The following is a 21,898-nucleotide window of genomic DNA, read 5'->3' on the forward strand; positions in this document are numbered from 1 at the left end:
GCCCCGTTGAGCCCTACCCACTGACAGCGCTTTGTGCAGCGCGTTTTCACCTCGTCAGAGTGGAGGGAGCTGCTGCGTTGGGGGCTGGGGGAGGAAGTGCAGAAAACAGGAACCCAGTGCAGCCCTGAGGCTGCTGTGAGCAGCAGTGCTGCACCGGAGGACTGAAAACCCATCAACGGGAGCCGGGAGCCGGGGGCTGGGAAAGGTAAGGATACAGGGGGGTCTTGGGGAGGGGGGAGTGGGCAGTAGCAATGGCAGAAGTGCTTTGGTGGGCAAAGAGAGCCACTTCCTGGGCACGGGTTGATGGTGCTCAGCAGTTACGGCTCAGTTGGTTCTTTGGTTATCACTGTCGGGTTTTTTTTGCATTTGAGGCTCTAAAGAACCATTATTTCCACATGTTAACCATCTGCTTTGGGGGAAGGCTGGGAGCAATGCTGCACTGACCATCTGCTTTGGGAGAATCACCGAGGTTGGAATCTCCAAGATAACGCAGTCCAACCGAAGGAAGGGGGGAAGGATGATGATGGGAGAAGGACGGAGCCAATCCCCATGGCTATGGTTATGGCTGTGGTTTGTTACAGTTCCCAGGATGGGTTGGTGGGAGGTGCTGGGGAGGAGGTGGTCAGGAGTCACCTGGAGCAGCAGGCAGACCCCAGAGCTCCAGGTTGGAGTTGGAGCAGCTGCCCAATGGCTGCCCTTGTCTGGAAGCCCTGTGCTGGGTTGTTTTGCTGCTGCTGTACATATAATTGGCCATAGAAGTGTTTGGAGTGAGAGATGGTAAAAGGTGAGGACAGAAGAAGGAGATGGAAGGTGCTGCTGGGTTCTTCCGCGTCGTCCACGCTCACCTTCCTGCTTCCTCTGCTCATAATTATCACAGAAGCATTGAATCAGAGGATGTCTTTGGTTGGAAGGGGACCTTAAACACGATGTGTTCCAACCCCTCTGCCCTGAGCTGGGTTCTCCCAGCTTGGGCTGCCAAGAGCCCCATCCATGGCCATTGGCACCTGCAGGGATGGGGCACCCACAGCTCTGGGCAGCAGTGCTGGGATGATTTATTGGCTGTACTCTGCAATAGGGTTACTGCCGAGCACAGCAGCATAGAGCTGTGCTTCCATTATTATCACTGTTACTATCATTGCTGTTGTCATTATTTTAACTCTTGAGGGTCAAGTCCTTGCAGTAAATCTCCTTCGGTCCTCCATCCTCAGCTTTCTGCCTGGCTCCTTTCAACCACAAACTCCTTCCCTGCTCTGTTTCAGTTCCCTCCTCCCCAGCCCCTCATTAACTCTGTGCAACAAGCAGTGCTGGAGGTCCACCTGCTGCTGGGATGGCAGTTCCCAGCTCAGCCCCAACACCTTGCACTGGAAACAGCTGCCCTGTGCACACTAAATCAATGAATCAATCAGTGAATTGAGGATCCCTACAAAGCTGATCCCATCCCTCCCGTCGGGTTTCCCCTGGTTGATGTGATTTTTGTGTGGCAGTGTGGGGCACAGCACTGCGGTTCTTCTCTCTGCCCCATTGCAAAGCTGCGTTGGGCCATGGGAAGAGCAGCCCCAACATTGCCTGCCCCGTGCAACAGGACTTCCTTCCGCCGCTCTGCAGGCGCAGCGCTGCCTGGGAGGGGCTTTTTTTTTGTCTTTTTTTCAGAGTCATCCTGAAAGTGAAATGCAGGAGCTCGAGATTTCACACTATTTTTGTTTTATAACTTCTTCTCCCTGGGCCTATTGCCTCCTCCAGGCTCCTGCGCTTTGCTCCGAAAGCAATGCCTGTTTATTTCCATAGAAGCTAGAGCAGAGGCAAAGAACACAATAATGCCATTTGATAGAGCAAATTCTCAGCTACAAAGCACTGTTTTTCAACATAGGCGCTCCCATTCGCTGTGCATTTTCACCAGCAATGAGCAAGAGCCTCTGTGCCACGCTTGTACAAATCTGCACCAGGGGAGGTGACCCACTGTTGCACAGCTGCTATGATGGCATCGCTGTTAGGCTGGAGGGGCTTCGAGCACCCGATTTAATTGTAGATGTCCCTGTTCACTGTGGGGTGTGGGACCAGATGACTCCCATCCCTGTGGTCCTGGCGATGCCGTGTTCTGCCCCACAGATGTGGAAGGCGGTCGTGGGCCACGACGTGTCGGTGAAGGTGGAGGCACAGAGTGATGACTGGGACACCGACCCCGACTTTGTGGTGAGTGCCTGTGGCGGGGGTCAGCATGGGGAGTGGGATCTTCTGTTTGGAATAGATGTGTTTTTAGGGGAGAGTTTGTAGAATCACAGAATGATTTGTGTTGAAAGGGACCTTCTTAGAACTACAGAATGGTTTGAGTTGGAAGGGACCTTCATGCAATCACAGAATGGTTTGGGTTGGATTTGGACGTGACCTTCATAGTACTATAGAATGGGTTGAGTTGTAGGGGACCTTCATAGAATCATAGAATGGTTTGGGGTGGAAGGGAGCTTCATAGGATCACATAATGGTTTGGGTTGGAAGGAACCTTCATACAATCACAGTATGGTTTGAGTTGGATTTGGAAGTGACCTTCATAGTACTATAGAATGGGTTGAGTTGTAGGGGACCTTCATAGAATCATAGAATGGTTTGGGTTGGAAGGGAACTTCATAGAACTGCAGAATAGTTTGGGTTGGAAGGGACCTTCATAAGATCACATAATAATTTGGGTTGGAAGAGACCTTCTTAGAACTATAGAATGGTTTGAGTGGAGACCTTCATAGGATTATGGAGTAGTTTGGGTTGGAAGGGACCTTTATAAGATCATAGAATGGTTTTGGTTGGAAAGGACTGTCATAGAATCGTGGAATGATTTGGGTTGGAAGAGACCTTCTTAGAACTGTAGAATGGTTTGAGTTAGAGATTTTCATAGGAATGGTTTGGGTTGGGAGGGACCTTTATAAAATCATAGAAAGGTTTTTGTTGGAAGGGACCTTCATAGAAACGCAGAGAGGTTTGGGTTGGAAGGGAACTTCATAGGATCCTGGAATGGTTTGTGTTGGAGGGGACCTTCATGCGATCATGGAATGGTTTGGGTTGGAAGGGACCTTCATAGGATCACAGAGTGGTTTGGTCCCAGTCTCTGCGATGAGCAGGAACACCCACACCTCCATCAGGCGCTCCATCACCTCTCTGAGCATCCCGTGCAGTTCCTCACCACCCTCAGCGAGTAGACCTCACTCCCTACATCCAACAATTCATAGTGCAGCACCCATCGGCCCACCCCCACTCCCCTCCTCCCACCCCCGCGGGACCGTCGGGGCGCTCCGGGCGGTGCTGACGGGGGCGGTTTGCTCCGCAGAACGACATCTCCGAGAAGGAGCAGCGATGGGGGGCGAAGAGCATCGCGGGCTCCGGGCGGGCCGAGCACATCGAGTGAGTGCGGAGGGGTGGGGGTGGGGAGGGGCTTAGATGGTGGAGAATGTCGGGGGCGGAGCCAGGAGGGGAGCGGGGCTGCAGGACCCCGCAGCGCAGCGATGCTCCCCGCCCCGCAGCATCCATCAGCTGAGGAGCAAAGTGTCGGAGGAGCACGAGGTCATCAAGAAGAAGGAGCTGGAGAGCGGCCCGAAGGCCTCGTATGGCTACGGGGGCAAATTTGGGACAGAGCGGGACCGAATGGACAAGGTAACAGAATTGAAGGGGACTCCCCTGGGCTCCGTGGAAATGTCCATTTTCTGTCCTTGTTTACTGCCCCAGCCCTGAAGGAACGGTGTGCCAAACACACGTGTCAGCCCATAGACTGTCTCCAAAATGTGCTCGAACCCATCCACATAATTTGTCCCTGCTGAGTCCTTGCAACGTTCCCCTCATGGAGCTCTGTGCTGCTAACAGCTCAGTCAGGTGCCTCCCTATTGGGTTTGGAGAAGCAGTGAATAACAATCCCACACCCTCACAGCACAGAGTTCTTCCTCACGGTCAGACAGAACTCCCCAGGCTCCGTTCTGTGCCTGCTGCCCCTCATCCAGGCACCAAGCAGATCTCAGCCCCATCCCCCTGACCCCTGCCCGCCAGACATCCATCAGCACTGCTCAGATCTCCTTTCTCCTCTTCTCCAGATGCACAGCCCTGGGGCTCTCAGCCCGTCCCCATCAGGAGGTGCTCTGTGCCCCCCCATCTCTGCACCCTTAGCAGGGCTCTTCAAGCAGTTCCCATTCTGCCCTGAACTGGGGAGCCTCACACTGCTTGCAGTGCTGCAGCTGTGCCCCCCCCAGTGCAGAGCAGAGGGGAGGAGCACCTCCCTGCCCTTCTGGGCAGTGCACCCCAGGTTCCCACTGGCTTTCTGGGACACTGCTGGCTCATAATTAACCGCTGGTCAATAGTTGGCTGAACAACTCCAGGTCACCCCACGCTCATTCTGGCAGCAGAGCAGAGCAGTCCCCATTTGTCCCATTGCTCTCAGCTCACTCTGTTTCTCCTCTCTCCTCAGTGTGCCGTGGGCCACGAGTACGTCGCCGATGTCAGCAAGCATTCCTCACAGACTGATGCAGCCCAGGGATTTGGGGGGAAGTACGGCGTGCAGCGGGACCGAGCCGACAAGGTGTGCTGAGCAGAGCAGCAGAGGGATGCAGCTGGGGCCTGTGCTGCATTGGGATTACTGATGCACTTTTCAATGTGCTGATGTGCGCAGGGCTCGGCGTGCTGTGCACCGCGCTGCAACGTGCAGCTCACCTCCTGTGTGCAGGGCGAGAGCTGATAGCTTGCAGCACGCACGTGGCCACGAGCTCTGCACCAACGTCTGTGTGCTGTGCTCTGCAGGCAGTGCCGTGTTTGCATCCCGGCTACCGCTGCTGTGGGAGCTGCAGTGCTCTTGTTTGCAGCCCAGGTGCTTTGCTATGTGCATGCATGGCATGCTGCCCTCCATCCCATGCATGTCAGTCCCTGCTCAGGTGCTTTCGTGCGCATGCATGGCATGCTGCCCTCCATTCCATGCACGTCAGCTCCTCCTCAGGTGCTTTCTGTGTGCATGTGTGGCATGCTGCACTCCATCCCTGGGGTCAGACCCCACTGCTGGTGGGAGCCAACCCCCAGCACAACTCCATTCCTCCCTTTGTTTTCCAGTCAGCGCTGGGGTTTGAATACAAGGGAGAAGTGGAGAAGCATTCATCCCAGAAAGGCAAGTCCATGGCACACTAGTACCTCGGTACTCTGCAGTGCTCTCCTGCTCCCAGCATCCCATGCTGGCAGCTGCTCACAGCTCTGTTATCCCAATTCTGCCACTCAGTGCAGATCCCCATTCCCAATTGCTCACCTTGCTGCCCTGTCCTGCTCTGTCCATCCCTATCACTGCTCTCTTTTTCTTTGCTGGAAACTCCTGGCTGAGCAGAGAGGATCCCCCAGCCCCAACCTGCTGATGGGTGAGCAGTGCTCCCTTCTGATCCTTTAAAAGTCCCTCTGAGGAACTGTTCTGTGCAGAACACAGCACTGAGGGATATGAGAAGTGATTACACACACACACAAGATATATAAGAAAAAAGCACAGCAATGGATATGGCAACAAAAGGCTCTACTGCACCCAAACCTGTGCAGAACTCTGGGGGTCGTGGTTGCAAACTTAGAGGTGTGCAGAGGAACAGCTGCATTCAGAGGGAACGCTGCAAGATCTGAAGCCAAAGGTGAAATATTCTGCAGCCAAGAGAAGGTCGGAGGGCAAAACCCCTCATTGTGCTTCAGGCCAATGTGAGAAGAACATCATTGCAGGGGAAAAAGTTTGGTGCTGTCTTCTTTTCAGAGGAAACTGCAAAAGAGTGAAGAAGTTTTGAGGCATTTGTAGTTGATGTAAAGTAAAGAGTCAGAGGCAGTTGTGACACCACAGCACTTCTGCATAGGAAGTCAAGTTGTAGACATGGGACTTCAGGCTGCGTGGAAGCACAGAAATACCTCGGATCAAAACAAAGATGTAAGAGATAAGGAAAGAAGTTGCAGCAGACACCCACATCCCTGCTGTGTGTTGGTCCTTGTGATGATGTTCCTGTACTGGAACCTTTAGTGCTGAGGTAACAGCTGGAAAAGCTCTATCTGCTGAAAGCAGCGCCCTGGGGTGTTTGTTTTGTGATGCACTCCCCCTCTTAAGGTGGGATATGGTGATGGGGGGCTGTGAAGGGATCCCTATGGATCCGGTGGGTAGACAGGGGCTGAGATTTTGGAGGATGGTTGCCAACAAGGGGATGATGCTTGGAGGATAAATGAGCAGAGATACAGTGATTACTGTTGAATGCTTTGTGGGAATGTAGGAAGTGGAGGTGTAAGGAGGATGTGCTGTGCCTCCATCCCAGTGAGACAGAAGTGGAGGGACCACATCTCCAGAAATGTACTTTTCAGCTTTTCTGAGCTCCCACAGTTGGTGGTTTCCATGTGAGAGCTGAGGTTCCACTGTGGCAAATGTCAGCCATCCGTAAATATTTGCCATATGTTATGTGAACCCAAGGCCTCACTCCATGCCGTGTCCCCACTGCCCATCGCTGCCATCAGACACGTTGTCTGTACCCCCATCCCCCAGACCTTCATCTCAATGGCCCCTGGGTGCTCCCAGCCCTCCAACCCTGCTCTGTTGTCCTCTCTCCCCATTGCCATTCCCTCCTACATCTCTGCTGTTATTCCCAATCCCTGCTGCCATTTCCCCACCCCTGCTGCTCTCCCCCTCCCTGCAGCTCCCCAGCACCTCACTGCACCCCCCCTCAGATTACTCCAAGGGTTTCGGTGGCCGTTACGGTGTGGAGAGGGACAAAGTGGACAAAGCAGCAGTGGGGTTTGACTACAAGAGCCAGGCAGAGAAGCACGACTCACAGAAAGGTGATCACCCCTTCCTAAGTCCAGAGCAGCCTATAGAGTTCTATAGGGGCACTACAGTCAGCACTACAGCCCCTCGCTCACCATGCTGATGCTTTTCTCCTCCTCTCTGTTCTCTGTTCCCCTCTATGCCATGATCGGGATGCCCGTGGTTGAAGACTACTCGGTGGGCTTCGGTGGGAAGTTTGGAGTCCAGAGAGATCGTCAGGACAAGAGTGCTCTGGGCTGGGACCACCAGGAGGAGGTGCAGCCCCACGCATCCCAGACGGGTACAGATGGGCACGGAGCTGACTTTTGCACTGCCAAAACCCAAATGCAGCATACTGTGGATGTGTGGGCAGCTGGGGGGACACTGTGATCTCCAAAGCAAAGGGTGAACTTGGCCAGAGCAGGGCTTGGAGTGTGGCACAGCAGATAGATGGGGGATGTGGGTACACACCCCTGGGTCGAGCTCTTTTTATCTGTTGTAGTTTCCATGGAAATAAATAGGAGGTATTACTTTTGGAGTGACCTATGCAGAGTTCTAGAATATAAATTGGTTTCTGATTTTCCATACAGACTATGCCAGGGGGTTTGGAGGCCGCTATGGGGTCCAGAAGGACAGGGTGGATAAGGTGAGTCTCCGATCAATGCTCTCAGAATCATTGAGCTATAGAATCACTGAGGTTGGGAAAAAGTTCTGAGATCTCCAACCTCAACCCATCCCATAGTGCCCACTGCCCACGTCCCCCAGTGCCACATCCCTGTGGTCACTGAACACCCCCAGCGATGGGGACTCCCCACTGCCCTGGGCAGCTGTGCAGTGCTGACCGCTCTTTGCAGCACAGGTTGTTCCCAGTCTCCAAGCTGAGCCTCTCCATTGCACCCTGAGCCCATCCCCTCCTGTCCTATTGCTGCTCCCTGGGAGCAGAAGCCCTGAGGGCAGCTGACACCCCCAGTGCAGGGAGACACTCCATCCCCTCAGGGCTGTGGCAGTTCTACTGATGAAGACAGACATTGCTGGGAGCAAAGCTTGTGGCCAAACCTCTGAGGCGACCTCAGCCTCACACGCTGGACACTTGGTTCCTTTCCTCTTGCAGAGTGCTGCTGGCTTTGACGAGATGGAAGGTCCAACATCCAGATATGAGAAAACACGACCAGTGGAGGCAGGTGAGAGAAGCAGGTACCCACCCAGGGCTTGCTGGGTCCCATCTCCCCCGGTGGCAGCACATCACAGGAACTGGGCAGTGCTGGGGGGTGAGGAGGGCAGCCGCAAGGAGGTTCCTCCGGCCACATGGAGGGAGGGTTTCTCCTGGTGCTTGGGGCGCCAGGAAGGAGCCATTGGGCAGCCTGCATCAGCAGCATCCTCCATGCATCAGCTTCCAGTGGTGCCAGCAGCCTGCGGTCACGGTTTGAGAACATGGCTAAGTTGGCAGATGAGGAGAGCAGGAGGCAGGTGGAAGAGGAGCGGGCCAGGCGGCAGGCACGGGAGGGCCAGGCGGCACGGAGAAAGGTGAGCCATGGCCATCACCTCCCCATGGCCATCACCTCCCCATGGCCATCACCTTCCCTTGGCAGTCACTTCCCCATGGCCATCACCTCCCCATGGCCATCACCTTCCCTTGGCCATCACCTTCCTGTGGACATCACCACCATCTCCCCAGGGCCACAATCTCCTCATGGCCACCATCTTCCCACTGTGGCTACCAGCTCTCCATGGCCATCACCTCCCCATGGCCATCGCCATCATCTTTCCAGGGCCACCATCTCCCTATGGCCATCACCTCTCCATGGCCACCATTTTCCCATAGCTATCACCTCCTTGTGGCCATCACTTCCTCATGGCCATCACCTCCCCATGACCACCAAGTCCCCATCACCATCATCTCCCTGTGGCTACCACCTCTCCTTGGCCACCACCTCCCCATGGCCACCATTTCCCTGTGGCCATCACCTCCCTGTGTCCCCAGGACCAGCAGAGTAGACTGTTCTGCAGATCTGCTGGTGTCCATCTGTTGGTTTGTGGCAGCTGGAACAGATTTCAGTGGGAGGAGAATCGTCTGAGAGTTGCTCTTATGGGAATGGGGATGGATGTGGTTGAAAGGGACTGAAGGGCTCTGGCAACTTTCCTCCAGCAGGAAATCCCACAAAGAGAGATGGATCGCATAGAGTCACCTCCTGCCCCTGTGCCAGCGAGGGTCCCTGCGAGAGCTGAGCAGGAGCCTATGCCACAAGGAGAGCAGGTGCTGAGAGAGGGGATGGAGGGGCTGTGCCACACAGCCTTGCAGGGAGAGGAGGGGGAAACACTGTGGTGGTGGTGGGACATGGCTGCACAGCACCTTGAGCCATAGAGGGTGGGCTGGGGGGGTTGATCTCTGCCATGGCAGTACGGCAAGCTGTATGATGTGAGAAAGACTTGGATACATAAGCCATGAGAGTCTGCCCTGAGCTGGCTGCTGAGCTCTGGGTGTGGATGATGCTCTGCTGGTGCTGCGGTGGCTCTGTGGATGCACGCAATGGTGTGGCTGCCCTTGGTTGGGTGCTGTGCAATGAGGAGCTGACTGCAGTGGGTGCTTTGCAGGTAACTTTCCTGTTTTTTTCTCACTCCATGGCAGAAGGCAAAAGAAGAGGAGGAGGAGGAGGAGACAGCACCTGCATTGCCCCCAAGGCAAGCAGATCTGAACAAGGAGGAGGAGCAGCCCATCTACAGCGAGACTTTTGATGGTGGAGACTATGAGGAGCTGCTGGAGCACTCTGACTACTGCGACAGCGTCAGTGCAGGCGCTGACTACGAGGAGCTGCCAGCACCCGTGGCAAAGCCGGGTGCCACCTACAGCCTGGGAGAGGAGGATGAAGGAGGGGACTATGACGAGGTCATTCCCGAGGAGCCCAGCCAGAGCCAGCCCTGCAGGGGTGAGTGTGGGGGAAACAGCCTCGGAGAGTGTCTGTCTGCATCACTGGATGGATGGACAGACCGAGGGGGTTTGGTGTCCTGAAGTCCTGTGGTCAGGTTAGCAGTCCGTGTTGGTTGGGACCTGGCTGCATCCCGGCCCCTCGCCCTGCTCCAAGGCACAAATCAGCAGCATGGGGTGCAGGGTTGGGTAGCAGGTGTCTACTGAAGGCGAGGGCAGGAGGGCTTCACCTGATGCAGTGTTTCCTTTGAGGAACCACCGGTGGGGCTGCAGGGCTGGCTCTGATAGTTCACAGCTCACAGTGCTCGGAAACCTGAGCTGCTGGTGCCTCCTGGGTGCCAGAGGAGCAGGGAGTATGTGAGCAAATTGCACAAGCGTCTGCTGCTGTTTCCACTGCCACTTTGCTTGGTGAAAAGGAGGAACTGGAGTTCTATCCAGGCTTTGTCTGAAGGAGGATCACGAAGCACCAGGACTGCTGCTCCCTCCTCCTAGCCATGGAAGCAGTGCGTGCTGTGCGCTGAGCCGCGGTGCACCACTCTGTGCCAACAGGGGATGGATGTGGCTCACAGCACAGACAGATGGGCACCAAACAGACCTCCGTGGCTGCCTTCAGCTTCTGTCTCATCTACCTGTCCTGTCTTCTGCAGGAGGAATGGACAGCACTTATGAGGTGGAGAGCCCTGGGATCTGTGCGGTGGCCCTCTATGATTACCAAGGAGGTGAGTCTGCCATCCAGGCGGTGCAAAAGGCGGTCACCCTGGCACGGGGGGCCCTGGGAGCTCGGCAGGGGATGGGAGGTGGTGGCTCACAGCAGCTATGGTGAAAGGGTTTGGGCTCGGCTGGTTAAATGTTTTCCTTGTGGAAAGTAAAAGGAGAGCTTGCTTTGGAACCTCTGCTTCATCGTTCACCTGTGAGGTTCCTCTCCTTGCTCCACTCTTCGTGCTGATTGCAGGGGTGGGAGTTGGGTGAGATGAGCTCCGTGACTTGTCAGCCTGCATGGGGAGAAGGAGGGGAGGGATGTAAACCAGTCCATCCCAGCACGGCCACCATCTTCTCTGATCAATCCCTGCAGATGGAGATGATGAGATTTCCTTTGATCCCGATGACACCATCACACACATCGAGATGGTGGATGAAGGCTGGTGGAAAGGGCAGTGCCATGGCAAAGTGGGGCTCTTCCCAGCAAACTACGTGAAGCTCCTGCAGTGAGACCGTGGTCCAACTGCCTTCTCCTGAACCTTCACCTCTCTCTGCTTCAGCCCTTTATGCATTATTAGCTTAATTTGACTCTGCTTGGCATGGCTGCATGCAAGGAATAGCAGTGAACAAACCAGCAGTGTGGGAGGAAATGACCAGGATGTATTCTGATTCCCATCCCATTAAGAAAGGTGGGATGGTTCCAGAACTTATGGGTGTGATATGTGATGCCTTTTCTGTCTGGGTCATCCCACGCATCAACCACAGTGTGTGCAGGAGAACTGTGTCCAATTCTGTTCCAGCAGGGCGATGCTCAGGCAAGGAACACCAACTGTGATGTGCTCAGGGCAGGAGGGAGTGCCATTTGTCACCTCTATTGGTCAGACCTTTATCCCAGGGAGCAGCAATTAGATGAAAGGAGCTCAGGGTGCAATGGGGAGGGTCAGGTTGGAGACTGGGAACAATCTGTGCCCAGCTGCCCAGGGCAGTGGGGAGTCCCCATCCCTGGGGGTGTTCAATGACCACAGGGATGTGGCACTTGGGGACGTGGGCAGTGGGATGGGCTGGAGTTGGATTGGGGTTGCACTGGGGATCTCAGAGGTCTTTTCCAACCTCAGTGATTTTGTGGTTCTACACATAGGGCTCAGTCCAGCAGTTACAGCACTTGGCGTGCTGAAGTCAGCCCACCCATTCCCCCTGCAGAAATAGTTATCTGCAGCTAATTAAGTCACCTGTCAGTAGGAATTAATGAGGAAAGGAGCAAATTGTTCATGCTGGGTGGAGTTCCCTTACCTGATGTGTTCCCATTGCTGGTGCTGTTGGCCAAATCCTGCTTCCCTGGCGTGAGTTGGTTGCATCACTTTGATGTCTACCAAACCTTCAGTTTGGGCAGAGCTCACGGCAGCAGCATCTGTCTATGCCACACTGTGCTCCCCCTATAGCTCAAGCAATAAACTCTTCTATTCTGACCTGCTCATGGCCATGACCCCTTATTTCATGACAGCACGCAGTGCACAGTGAAGAGGGATTTGTTTCTGCAGATAGGAGGGAAAAGCAGAGCGTGTGGGCAGTGGGACCAGAGGAAATGCAGATATCATTTTTAAATTTGTAATGCTTTAAAGCAACATTCAGGTGACAATCCAGTGCAAACCATGCCCTCCCCTAAAGCAGTGTGCTCTGGGCTGGATGCTCACTGCTGCTGCAGGAAATGGTTCTTGGTGTGCAAGTAGTGTGCAAGTCAGTGCCACCACCACCCCTAGGACCAAAGCTCCTGCAAGGAGCTGTGGGAGCTCATCCCAGTGCAGTACCAACCTCCAGTGGCGGGAGGCTGCCATCTCCCAGCACCTACAGCCACACCACTGCTCCACCGAGTTGGGATTTACTGCTGCAAAGCAAAGTGCAGAGCTTTGGTGGCAGCCTGGAGAAACCCAGTGGGCATCAGTTGGTGCCAAAGGCTGTGTGGGAGTGGGCTGTGCCAGTAGAACTTCTGCTGGGGCTGAGTTCTGTGCTCTGTGTTGGTGCCGTGTCCATGGCTTGGTGCTCTGGTCAGCTCCAGGCACCGCTCCCAGCCCTGCTGAGTGCAGCCCATGTCTGGTACTGCAGGAAATTGCCAATTTCAGCATCCTCTGGTAACAATGCTACTGCAGTGGGTCCTGTGCTGAGCTCAGCATGCAATCGTAGAATCAGGTAGGTTTGGGTTGGAAGGGATCTGTCAGACCACCTCGTTCCAACCTGCTGCTGTAGGCTGGGACACCTCCCACCAGCCCAGATTGCTCACAGCTCATCCAGCCTGGCCTTGAATGGCCCTGGGGAAAGGGGCATCCACAGCCTCTCTGGGCAACCTGTGTCAGTGTCTCACTTGCCCTTACAGTTAAGGATTTCTTCCTAAGATCTACACTAAATATCCCCTCTTCCACTTTAAAGCCATTTCCCCTTGTCCTGTTTCTCACCAGCTTTCCTGTAGGATCCTTCAGGTCCTGGCAGGCTGCTATAAGATCCCCCCAGTGCTTTCTCTTCTCCAGGCTGAATATCCCCAGTTCTCTGGGCCAGACCCCATAGGAGAGGTGCTCCAGCCCTCTGATCGTCTTCGTGGCCCTCCTCTGGTCCCTTCCAACCCTGACCATTTTGTGGCAGTATGAATAGTGACTTTATATCCTATAGACTTCAGCTAACACGTCTACCTGAACACAACCCAGACCCTGCAAAGGGTCAGACGTGTGATGGCAGTTATCTGCACAGAAAACTGGTAGGAAGGCAGACAGAAAAAGGATGAAGGATTAGCTTTTACAGGTGTGCTTGTATAAGTAGACACGGAGACAGCTGATTTTTAGTTTAGAAAATGCTTATTGTGAAGTCTGTTGTGAGGTCCTGTAATGGGACAGGTTTTTTTGTAGAATGGAACCATAAGAAGCGGAGTGCGAGACATGATGATCTGGAGATAAATTTCCAAAACTGAATTGAGAAGTTAGACCAAGAAAGCAGGCTGTTTGGGACTTGGTAGATGACTTGAAGCACTCTATGGAAACTCTTGTAAACGTGAAGTCACAGGATCACAGAACCATAGAATGGCTGGGTTGAAAAGGACCATAATGACCATCCAATTCCAACTCCTTGCTTTGTGCAGGGTTGCCAACCAGCAGCCCAGGCTGCCCAGAGCCACATCCAGCCTGGCCTTGAATGCCTGCAGAGATGGAGCATCTGCGACCTCCTACATAATCAGAAGAGTAATGCTGTATAAGTGATCGCCAAGCACAAGGATGTTGACGTTCACTGCGGTGGTGATCCAACTTTGAATAAACCAAAAAACCCAATGTGAGCCAGTCTGCTGGAATTCCTCCCTTTTACACCCTGGAGGTGCCCGAGGCTGTGCATGGGGCAGCCTGAGCTGGTGGGCAGCACCCGACCCACAGCAGGGGTGGAACTGGAGAGTCTTTAAGGTCCCCTCCAACCTGAGCCATCCTATGGTTCCACCATTCCCCCTCCCTTTGGATGGAGCCCCACATCAGCCCCACAGCCCCGGGAGCCCCACCGCCAGCACAGGACCCTCCTCAGGGCTGCCCGCACCTCCTGGTTGCGGAGGCTGTAGATGAGGGGGTTCAGCGCGGGGGTGACGATGCAGAACAACGCCGACACCACCGCGTCAGCCAGCGGCGAGCTGTCAGTGCCGAGCCGGTTGTAGTTGAGGTTGGCCGTCACGAAATAGAGCGTGACCACCAGCAGGTGGGCAGAGCAGGTAGAGAAAGCCTTGCGTCGGCCAGCAGCCGCGGGCACAGCCAGCACGGCCGCCAGGATGCGTAGGTAGGAACCGAGCACCAGCAGGAAGGGGCCGAAACCCACGAAGACGCTGGCAGCGTGCAGGGCCGCCTCGCTGAGCCGCGTGTTGCCGCAGGCGGCCCCGAGCAGCGGGGGGACGTCGCAGAAGAGGTGCTGCAGGCGGACGGCCCTGCAGAAGGACAGCCGGGAGGCCAGCAGTGTGTGCGCCGCCGAGTCCAGCACGCCCCACAGCCAGCAGCCCGCAGCCATGGCCCGGCACACTGCCCTCGGCATGGCGTGTGCGTAGTGCAGGGGGTGCACGATGGCTGCGTAGCGGTCGTAGGCCATGACGGCCAGCAGCGCGCACTCAGCACCCGCGCAGCTCATCAGGAAGAAGGTCTGAGCCAGGCAGCCGCCATAGGAGATGGCGGCCCGTGGGCGAAGGCTGTCGGCCAGGATCTTGGGCACCGTCACTGTGGAGTAGCAGATGTCCAACCAGGAGAGGTGGCTGAGGAAGAAATACATGGGGTTGTGGAGATGGGGGTCCAGGAGCGCGAGGGCGAGTATTGCAGAGTTCCCCAGCAGCGTGACCAGGTATGTGGCCAGGAAAAGGAGGAAGAGGAAGGGCCGGCCATGGGAAAAGCCCAGCAGCAGGATCTCTGTCACCTGAGTCTGGTTCCCCCTGGCCATGGGGCAGCTGTGTTGGTCTGCAGGCAGAAAAGAGCACCAGGAAGAGGTGGAGAGGGTAAAAAATGACTACGGAGTATGGGTTCAACTGCTCGGATGGCTGTGGTCCTACCTCTGCAGTGACTGAAGGCTTCCCACGCTGATACTTTGCAGACAGTGGGATTTCACTGCCCAGGAAGATGCTGTTTGGTGCTGGAGATCTGACTGCAGGAGTCACACCAAGGAAACCCTGGCCAGTTTGCATCCAGACTAACTCACACATCCTGGTTCCTCCTGCCCATCAAACCCACTGTCTCAAACACCCAGCACATCTCTCTTTTCTTCCCATTTGCACTTCTGGTAATTGCCTCTTTCCCTGCTTCTTTCACAACATCACATCCTTCTCCAGATGCTATGGCCACAAGGCCTGCTCTCTGCCAGCTGCCTGGAATGTGCCATCACTTTGCACCAGCTAAAAGGGATTATTATTACTCTTTTTTCCATCCTGTCTCTTGCTCTGCCTTTTTGGAGTGCTTGGCAATAACCAGTACCAGAGCACCCCAGGTTTCAGCTGAAGGAGGCTCACCATGCTGTGCTTGTAGAGCCACAACCAAATTGAGCTGCCAGGGGTCTCTGCTGGCCTGGGACTCCTGACTTTCTTCCATACATCTTATTTCTGTCACCCTGACCCAAGGGTTTTGCTGACTGCTCTGTGGAGCTGTGCTGACCCTGTCCACGTGAAAGGCTGAGAGACCTGAGGCTGTTCAGCCTGAGGAAAAGAAGGCTGAAAGGGGATCTGATCAATGTTCATAAATCTCTAAAGGGAGGTGGAGGCACATGGATGAGGCCAGGCTCCTCTCGGTGGTGTGCAGCCATAGGACAAGGAGCGATGGCCTCACACTGGAACATAGGAAGTTCTGTACTAAGATGCAGGAGAACTGCTTTCCATCAGGGTGATGGAGCAGTGGCACAGGCTGCACAGAGAGGTGGTGGAGTCTCCTTCTGTGAAGACATTCAAGACCTGTCAGGACATCCACCTCTGAGACCATTATAAGGAACTGCTTTAGCAGAGGTTGGGCTCAGTGATCTCCTGAGGTCCCTTCCAACCCTGTGGTTCTGTGATTCCGTTGTCCGTGGTGTTTGCAGCAGCAGAAGGGAACCACGAGTTCCTCTGCAGGAGGGACTGGGAGGGGTGGAGAGCTGCCTGTGAGGCTCTCCCTGTGCTGACAAACCCGAACTGCATTGGGTGTGGAGGCACAGAGGTGCTGTGCAATCACAGGAAGACAGACCCTAATTTTTCCACTGTGCTCTGATGTAGTGACATTTAAACCCTTCACCCCCAAACACCCTTTGTACAGGGAAGGGGAAATGTGGTCAGAAAATCTCCCCTTCCCCCACCAAGGAAGGTGCCTCACTTCACCTCTGTGCCCTTTCCATAGCCCCAATGTTTTGGGGTGCATTGTACCACCCTCTGTTCTGCAGGAGGCCAGGCATGCCGTGCTCCCACCCCAGATACCAGATGCTCCTGCAGGAAGATGCAGCTCTCCCCTTGAAGCTCTGCCAGCCCATTTGCATCCAGGTGAGCAGAGCAGAGCCTGGAATGTGGGTGTGGGATCCCGACCCCTTGGTGTGCTCTGTCCCTGTCTGATGGTTGGAGTGGGATAGCTGGCAGCACCGCAGGAGAAATTTCTCCTGATGAGGACTGGGTGGTTTTGCAGGAGGCAGCACCAGCCCCCAAAACCTGTCCAAATGCCTCGACCACCCTGAGCCCTGGGTGCCAGCACAGGCACGGTCCCCACACAGTGTGCTGGGGGGGACCCTGAGAGGAGGGCTCCATCATGAGTCAGAGCCCTATGAGCCTCCTGCTGCACATAGGGCTCTGCCCTCCTTACCTCCGTGTCCAGCAGCAAACCTGCAGTGCTGGGTGAGAGGGAAAAGCTGCCCCTGCCCCCACGTGCTGCCCAGTGTGTCTTACCTGCACCAGGAGGAGTCACCTGCACCTGTGAGCAGAGGAGCAGCTTTTAACCCTGGGAGGTCCTGAGGGAGAGGCTGGCAGAGGCAACACTGCTGCATGGCAAAAGCACAGAGCAGAGATGCTTTCCCCAATCAGTCAGTCCACACAAGTGGGACCTGAGACTGCCAAACAGAATCTCCTGGCACAGTGCCCCCTATGATTCCCTGTTCTTTTGGGCTCCATCAAAAGAGGGGTGGCCAGCAGGGACAGGGAGGTAATTGTTCCTCTCTACTCTGCTCTTGTGAGGCCCCATCTGGAATACTGCGTCCAAGTGTGGAGCCCCAGTACAAAAAAGACAGGGAGCTGTTGGAGAGGGTCCAGAGGAGGCCACGAAGATGATGAGGGGACTGGAGCACCTCCACTACAAAGACAGGCTGAGGGAGCTGGGCTTGTTCAGCCTGGAGAAGAGAAGGCTGCGGGGTGAGCTCATTGCAGCCTTTCAGTACCTAATGGGAACCTACAAACAGGAGGGGAATCAACTCTTTGAAAGGGTAGATAACTGTAGGACGAGGGGAAATGGTTTTAAGTTGAGGGAGGGAAGATTTAGGTTGGATGTCAGGAGGAAATTCTTTATAGAGAGAGCGGTGAGGTGCTGGAACAGCTGCCCAGAGAGGCTGTGGATGCCCCATCCATCCCTGGAGGTGTTCAAGGCCAGGTTGGATGGGGCCCTGGGCAGCCTGGTCTAGCATTAAATGTGGAGGTTGGTGGCCCTGCGTGTGGCAGGGGGTTGGAGATTCATGATCCTTGAGGTCCCTTCCAACCCTGGCCATTCTGTGATTCTGTGATTCTGTGCTCTGGTCCAGCCCAGTCTGAGCTCTCCAGCCCTGCCCTCCCATCCCAGCCGTCAGCAGCTCTTGTGCACCTGGGCTGCAGCTCAGATGACCGTGCACTGGATACCCCTGCCATGAGGAAGGGCCAGCTGGGAGGGCTGGGAGCTGATTGAGATCATTAACTGCTAAGTACAGACACTACACTCAGCCTTCACCAAAAAGTGAAGAACCTGCGGCCCTTACATCCTCCTTCACCACACTGTGAGGTGTCACACCAGACGGTGCAGCAGAGGGGCAGCAATGGGCAGGGCTGGCCCTGCACTCTCCTGCAGCACAGCCCTGTGGCACCGGTTGTGCTGGGTTAATGCACTGATTGTGTTGGGTTAATGCACTCATTGTGCTTGATTAAAGCACTGGTTGTGCTGGAACAGAGCCCTGTGGCTTCCTGAAGAGCCAGGCAGGAGGACTATTTGGTCCCATACTGGCTGAGTGCAGCTTGTCCTGAGTTTAAGGCAGCTCCTGCTATGAGCAGCAGTTTTGATGTACAGCATCATGGAAATGCAAAATGGGAAATACAGAAAATGGGAAGATGGCAGTAGGGAGGGAATTTGGAGAGGCACCATTGTTCCTGTAGCAGGAATGCATCAGAGCCTGGGTTAGCAGGCCTATGGGTGCGTAGGGGTTGCAAATGGGGCTTCATAGTGGTGTATCATGTGGTGATATTTGAGGACATGGGGACTTTATCTACTAAATATATGAATTTATTACAGGTCACCACCAGCAAGTATACTATGATGAATAAGACGAATATATGTGGAAATTAATACGGATAATAAATTATTATAGACTATAGCAGGAAGCAAATATATATATTGCAGATATTAAGGGCATAGCACCAACTAAAAGTAGCAGCAGAGGGAACAGGAAGGCAATTAGAGGCGGTAAAATCCAAGTATGGATTGGTATTGTCAGTGGGACAAACTTAGCAATAATGCAAAGTTTGAAGTAGTAATGAATAGTAATGAGTAGTTATGGGTTACAAGCTTATCAGTAGTTTAGGAGCAAACATGACAGCTTAATTTATCAAGACTATATCCATGGCCCAAGACATACTTCTATGTATACTTTGGGGTATAAAAGTATATATAAAGCAAAACCACTGGAACAAACACAACAAACTGATAGAAGAAGGGACCAGGTCAGGTTCACATTGACCTTAAGGGGTCCCATTAATCACAGAATCACAGAATGGCCTGGGTTGGAAGGGACCTCAAGGATCATGAAGCTCCAACCCCCCTACCACATGCATGGCCACCAACCTCCACATTTCATACCTGCCCAGGGCCCCATCCAACCTGGCCTTGAACACTTCCAGGGACGGGGCATCCACAGCCTCTCTGGGCAGCTGTTCCAGCACCTCACCACTCTCATGGTAAAGAACTTTAAGAAATGTTCTTAAGAAAACCAACCCCCAGCAGCGGGCACAGGAGGGGATCAGTGTCCTACAGAGTTGGTTTGTGTCATGGAAGGGCTTCATTGCAACCTTTCTGCAGTGTTTCCTGCTGATAGGAGCTCTTGGAGTGGGTCCAGAGGAGGGCAGTAAGATGATCAGAGGGCTGGAGCAGCTCTCCTATGAAGAAAGCTTGAGGGAACTGGGATTGTTTGGCTTGGAGAAGAGAAGGCTGTGGGAAGACCTCATTGTGGCTTCCAGTACTTGAAGGGAGCATATAAACAGGAGGGGGAACGGCTGTTTGTGAGGGTGGATGGTGATGGGACAAGAGGGAATGGCTTTAAAGTGAGACAGGGGAGGTTTAGGTTGGATATGAGGAGGAAGTTTTTCAGCCAGAGGGTGGTGAGGCACTGGAACAGGTTGCCCAAGGAGGCTGTGGATGCCCCATCCCTGCAGGCACTCGAGGCCAGGCTGGATGTGGCTCTGGGCAGCCTGGGCTGCTGGTTGGTGACCTGCACACAGCAGGGGGTTGGAACCAGATGAGCACTGTGGGCCTTTGCAACCCAGGCCGTTCTATGGTTCTATGATAGGGCCATAGCAGCCAATCATAGAACCATAGAATCACCACGGTTGGAAAAGACCTCCAAGGTCATCCAGTCCAACCATCCACCTACCACCAACGTCTCCACACTAAACCATGCCCCTTGGTACAACACTTAAACATTTCTTGAACACTTCCAGGGATGGCGACTCAACCTCTGTATCTGAAGCTCCAGGAGCGGAGGTGTCAGACAACACCAACAGCTGAAAGGTGCCAACAGAACTGATGGAGAAACACTGTGAAAATTCAATATGGTAGGGAGCCACTGCTGGAGTGAGGGGAAAATGGCATCAGACAGGATGGAAAAGGAAGATGGAAAGTGATAATTCTGAGCCCTGACTGTCTGAGAGGGTTTTCAGGCCAGAAGGACTGTGACAAAAGGACTTTGTGACATTGTGAGGGCTTTGACTTCACAAAATGTTCCCTCTCTCCTGTAGAAATGTTGAATGTTTCCTTTTTTCACACTGAAATTCAGTGGCACATCACTCCTGTATGGCCCGTCTGCTCCCCTGGGTTTCTGGATGGAGGCTGCAGCACTTGGAGAAACTGATGTCTGATGTTTGTCTCAGGCCTTGCTGAGCCCTGCACTGGAGTGTGCAGGCACAGGGACGGCCCCAGCTCCTGTGAGCACTCAGCACTTCTGGAAGTTGAACTCTTTAGTGGAAGCAGAGCTCTTGATGTCTCCACTTACAAGCACTGTGCTTTCCAAACCCAAAGGTACTGTTGTAAAACCATGGTCTTCTCCAAGTCATGTTTCCCCGTTTGTGTTGACAGGTGGATGTTGGATTGGATCTTGGGAACAGTTTCTTCTCCAAAGAGCACTGGCACAGCCACAGCTTTCCTGAGCCCCTGAGCCCTCATCTCATGATATTCAGAGTGAATCATGAATCATTCAGGTTGGAAAAGACCACTAAGATCACCACAGGGGACTCTGGTTCTTTCTTACATCCATTTAGAAGGAAGAATCTTGAACTTGAAGCCTCTTGCCTGCATTTTGCCTGCTGCCTCTCCTACGTCTCTGTGCCTCATTGTGAAGGGTCTGGCTTTGGTTTTGAGATAACCTCCCCATGGGTACAGCAAGGCTGCTGTGTGGTCCCCACAAGCCACCACTCCATCAGGCTGAATAAGCCCAGCTCCCTCAGCCCCTGCTCATGGGAGCTCACCTCCAGCTTGCTGACGTGTTCTGGGGAGCCCAGCACTGCATCCAGTATCTGCAAGTGGTCTCAGGGGTGCTGAGCAGAGGACACAACAGCTTATCTCATTCTGCTGCCTTTGATTCACACAGGCCCAGGCCGCCCAGGGCACGCTGCTGCCCCATGTCCAGTTTGCTGTCATTGCTCCCCCCCCTCCAGACACAGGACCTGGCATTGTTCTCATTGAATTTCATGGGGTTCCCATTGGTCCACTCCTCCAGCCTGTCCAGGTCCCTCTGGAATAAAAACCCTTGAGCACATACACTGGTCTCCTTGACTTGATGTCACCTACAAATTTGACATGGGTACCATCTCCTCTGTGTCACTAATGAAGAGGCCAATCAGGACAGGGCCCTGGACAGATACCTGTGATATCTCATTTGTCACTGGCCCCCAGGTAAAGGATGACTGCTCAAACATTCTCTGAAACTGATGATCCAGACAGTGTTACATCATTGCTTTCATGATGTTGCTTTGACACACACAAGCTGAACACGCTTTTCTTCCCGTTTTTGAACACACTTCTACTGATAAGATGAGCCCAGCTGCTCAGATCTTTGTGTGTCCATGTCCAAGTACAGAGCTCAGTAATGTGTTGATGGCATTGTTGGCCCCACTGGCTGCAGTGGGCTTGTGTTGGTTTTGCCCAATGGTTTTGGCTGTCCCTGATGCAGTTGTGATGGTGCTAAAGGTGCTCTGCCAGGAGTTAAGGTTAGGGCTAGGGTTACGGTTACAGTTAGGATAGGGTGATGAGGAGAGGTAACACATGAGCCATAAAAAGCATTCCCCACTGGATGCCATGGAAAATCCCTCCAGCAGTGGCTCCACACCCCACAAGCCATGGACTCTGTTCCTGCAGCCCCAACTGTGTCCTGGGCAGGGGCTGGACCAGCATCTCCTTTCCACCAGTATGAGTCTGATCTCTACAGTTAAAAGTCCATTGGGTTTTGTAAGAACAGCATTTCACATTTTTCTCATTGCTTTCCTTTGAGTAAGGAAAGGAGTTTCCTTTGAGACATGACTTTGCAGAGGAGTTGCCCGGAGCTCCTTGTTATCTAGGCCAGTC

At 54.0% G+C, this 21,898-nt stretch overlaps 2 protein-coding genes across 5 annotated transcripts; one reads left to right on the top strand and one right to left on the bottom strand.

Moving 5' to 3' along the window:
- The first annotated feature begins 86 nt into the window (after positions 1-86).
- On the top strand, positions 87-11,854 carry LOC116238660 (hematopoietic lineage cell-specific protein). 4 transcript variants are annotated; one of them, XM_031608469.2, is made up of 15 exons: positions 87-205; positions 2,107-2,190; positions 3,314-3,387; positions 3,507-3,636; positions 4,439-4,549; positions 5,071-5,125; positions 6,691-6,801; positions 6,957-7,067; positions 7,357-7,412; positions 7,878-7,947; positions 8,157-8,290; positions 8,913-9,020; positions 9,393-9,690; positions 10,337-10,408; positions 10,762-11,854. In XM_031608469.2, exons 2-15 carry the CDS (start codon positions 2,107-2,109, stop codon positions 10,896-10,898), a joined length of 1,551 nt encoding a protein of 516 aa, XP_031464329.2. In that variant the 5' UTR covers positions 87-205; the 3' UTR covers positions 10,899-11,854. The 4 variants fall into 4 exon arrangements, with proteins under 4 accessions (XP_031464329.2, XP_031464331.2, XP_031464330.2 ...); XM_031608471.2 differs by having other exon boundaries at positions 9,396-9,690; XM_031608470.2 differs by having other exon boundaries at positions 8,916-9,020.
- A 1,752-nt stretch (positions 11,855-13,606) lies between these two features.
- On the bottom strand, positions 13,607-15,451 carry LOC116238658 (olfactory receptor 5V1). Its single transcript, XM_031608465.2, has one exon. It carries the CDS (start codon positions 14,826-14,828, stop codon positions 13,845-13,847), a length of 984 nt encoding a protein of 327 aa, XP_031464325.2. The 5' UTR covers positions 14,829-15,451; the 3' UTR covers positions 13,607-13,844.
- Positions 15,452-21,898: the final 6,447 nt, after the last annotated feature.

This window comes from Phasianus colchicus, chromosome 1 (assembly GCF_987193195.1).
Source record: "Phasianus colchicus chromosome 1, bPhaCol1.hap1.1, whole genome shotgun sequence".
Classification (NCBI taxonomy): domain Eukaryota; kingdom Metazoa; phylum Chordata; class Aves; order Galliformes; family Phasianidae; genus Phasianus; species Phasianus colchicus.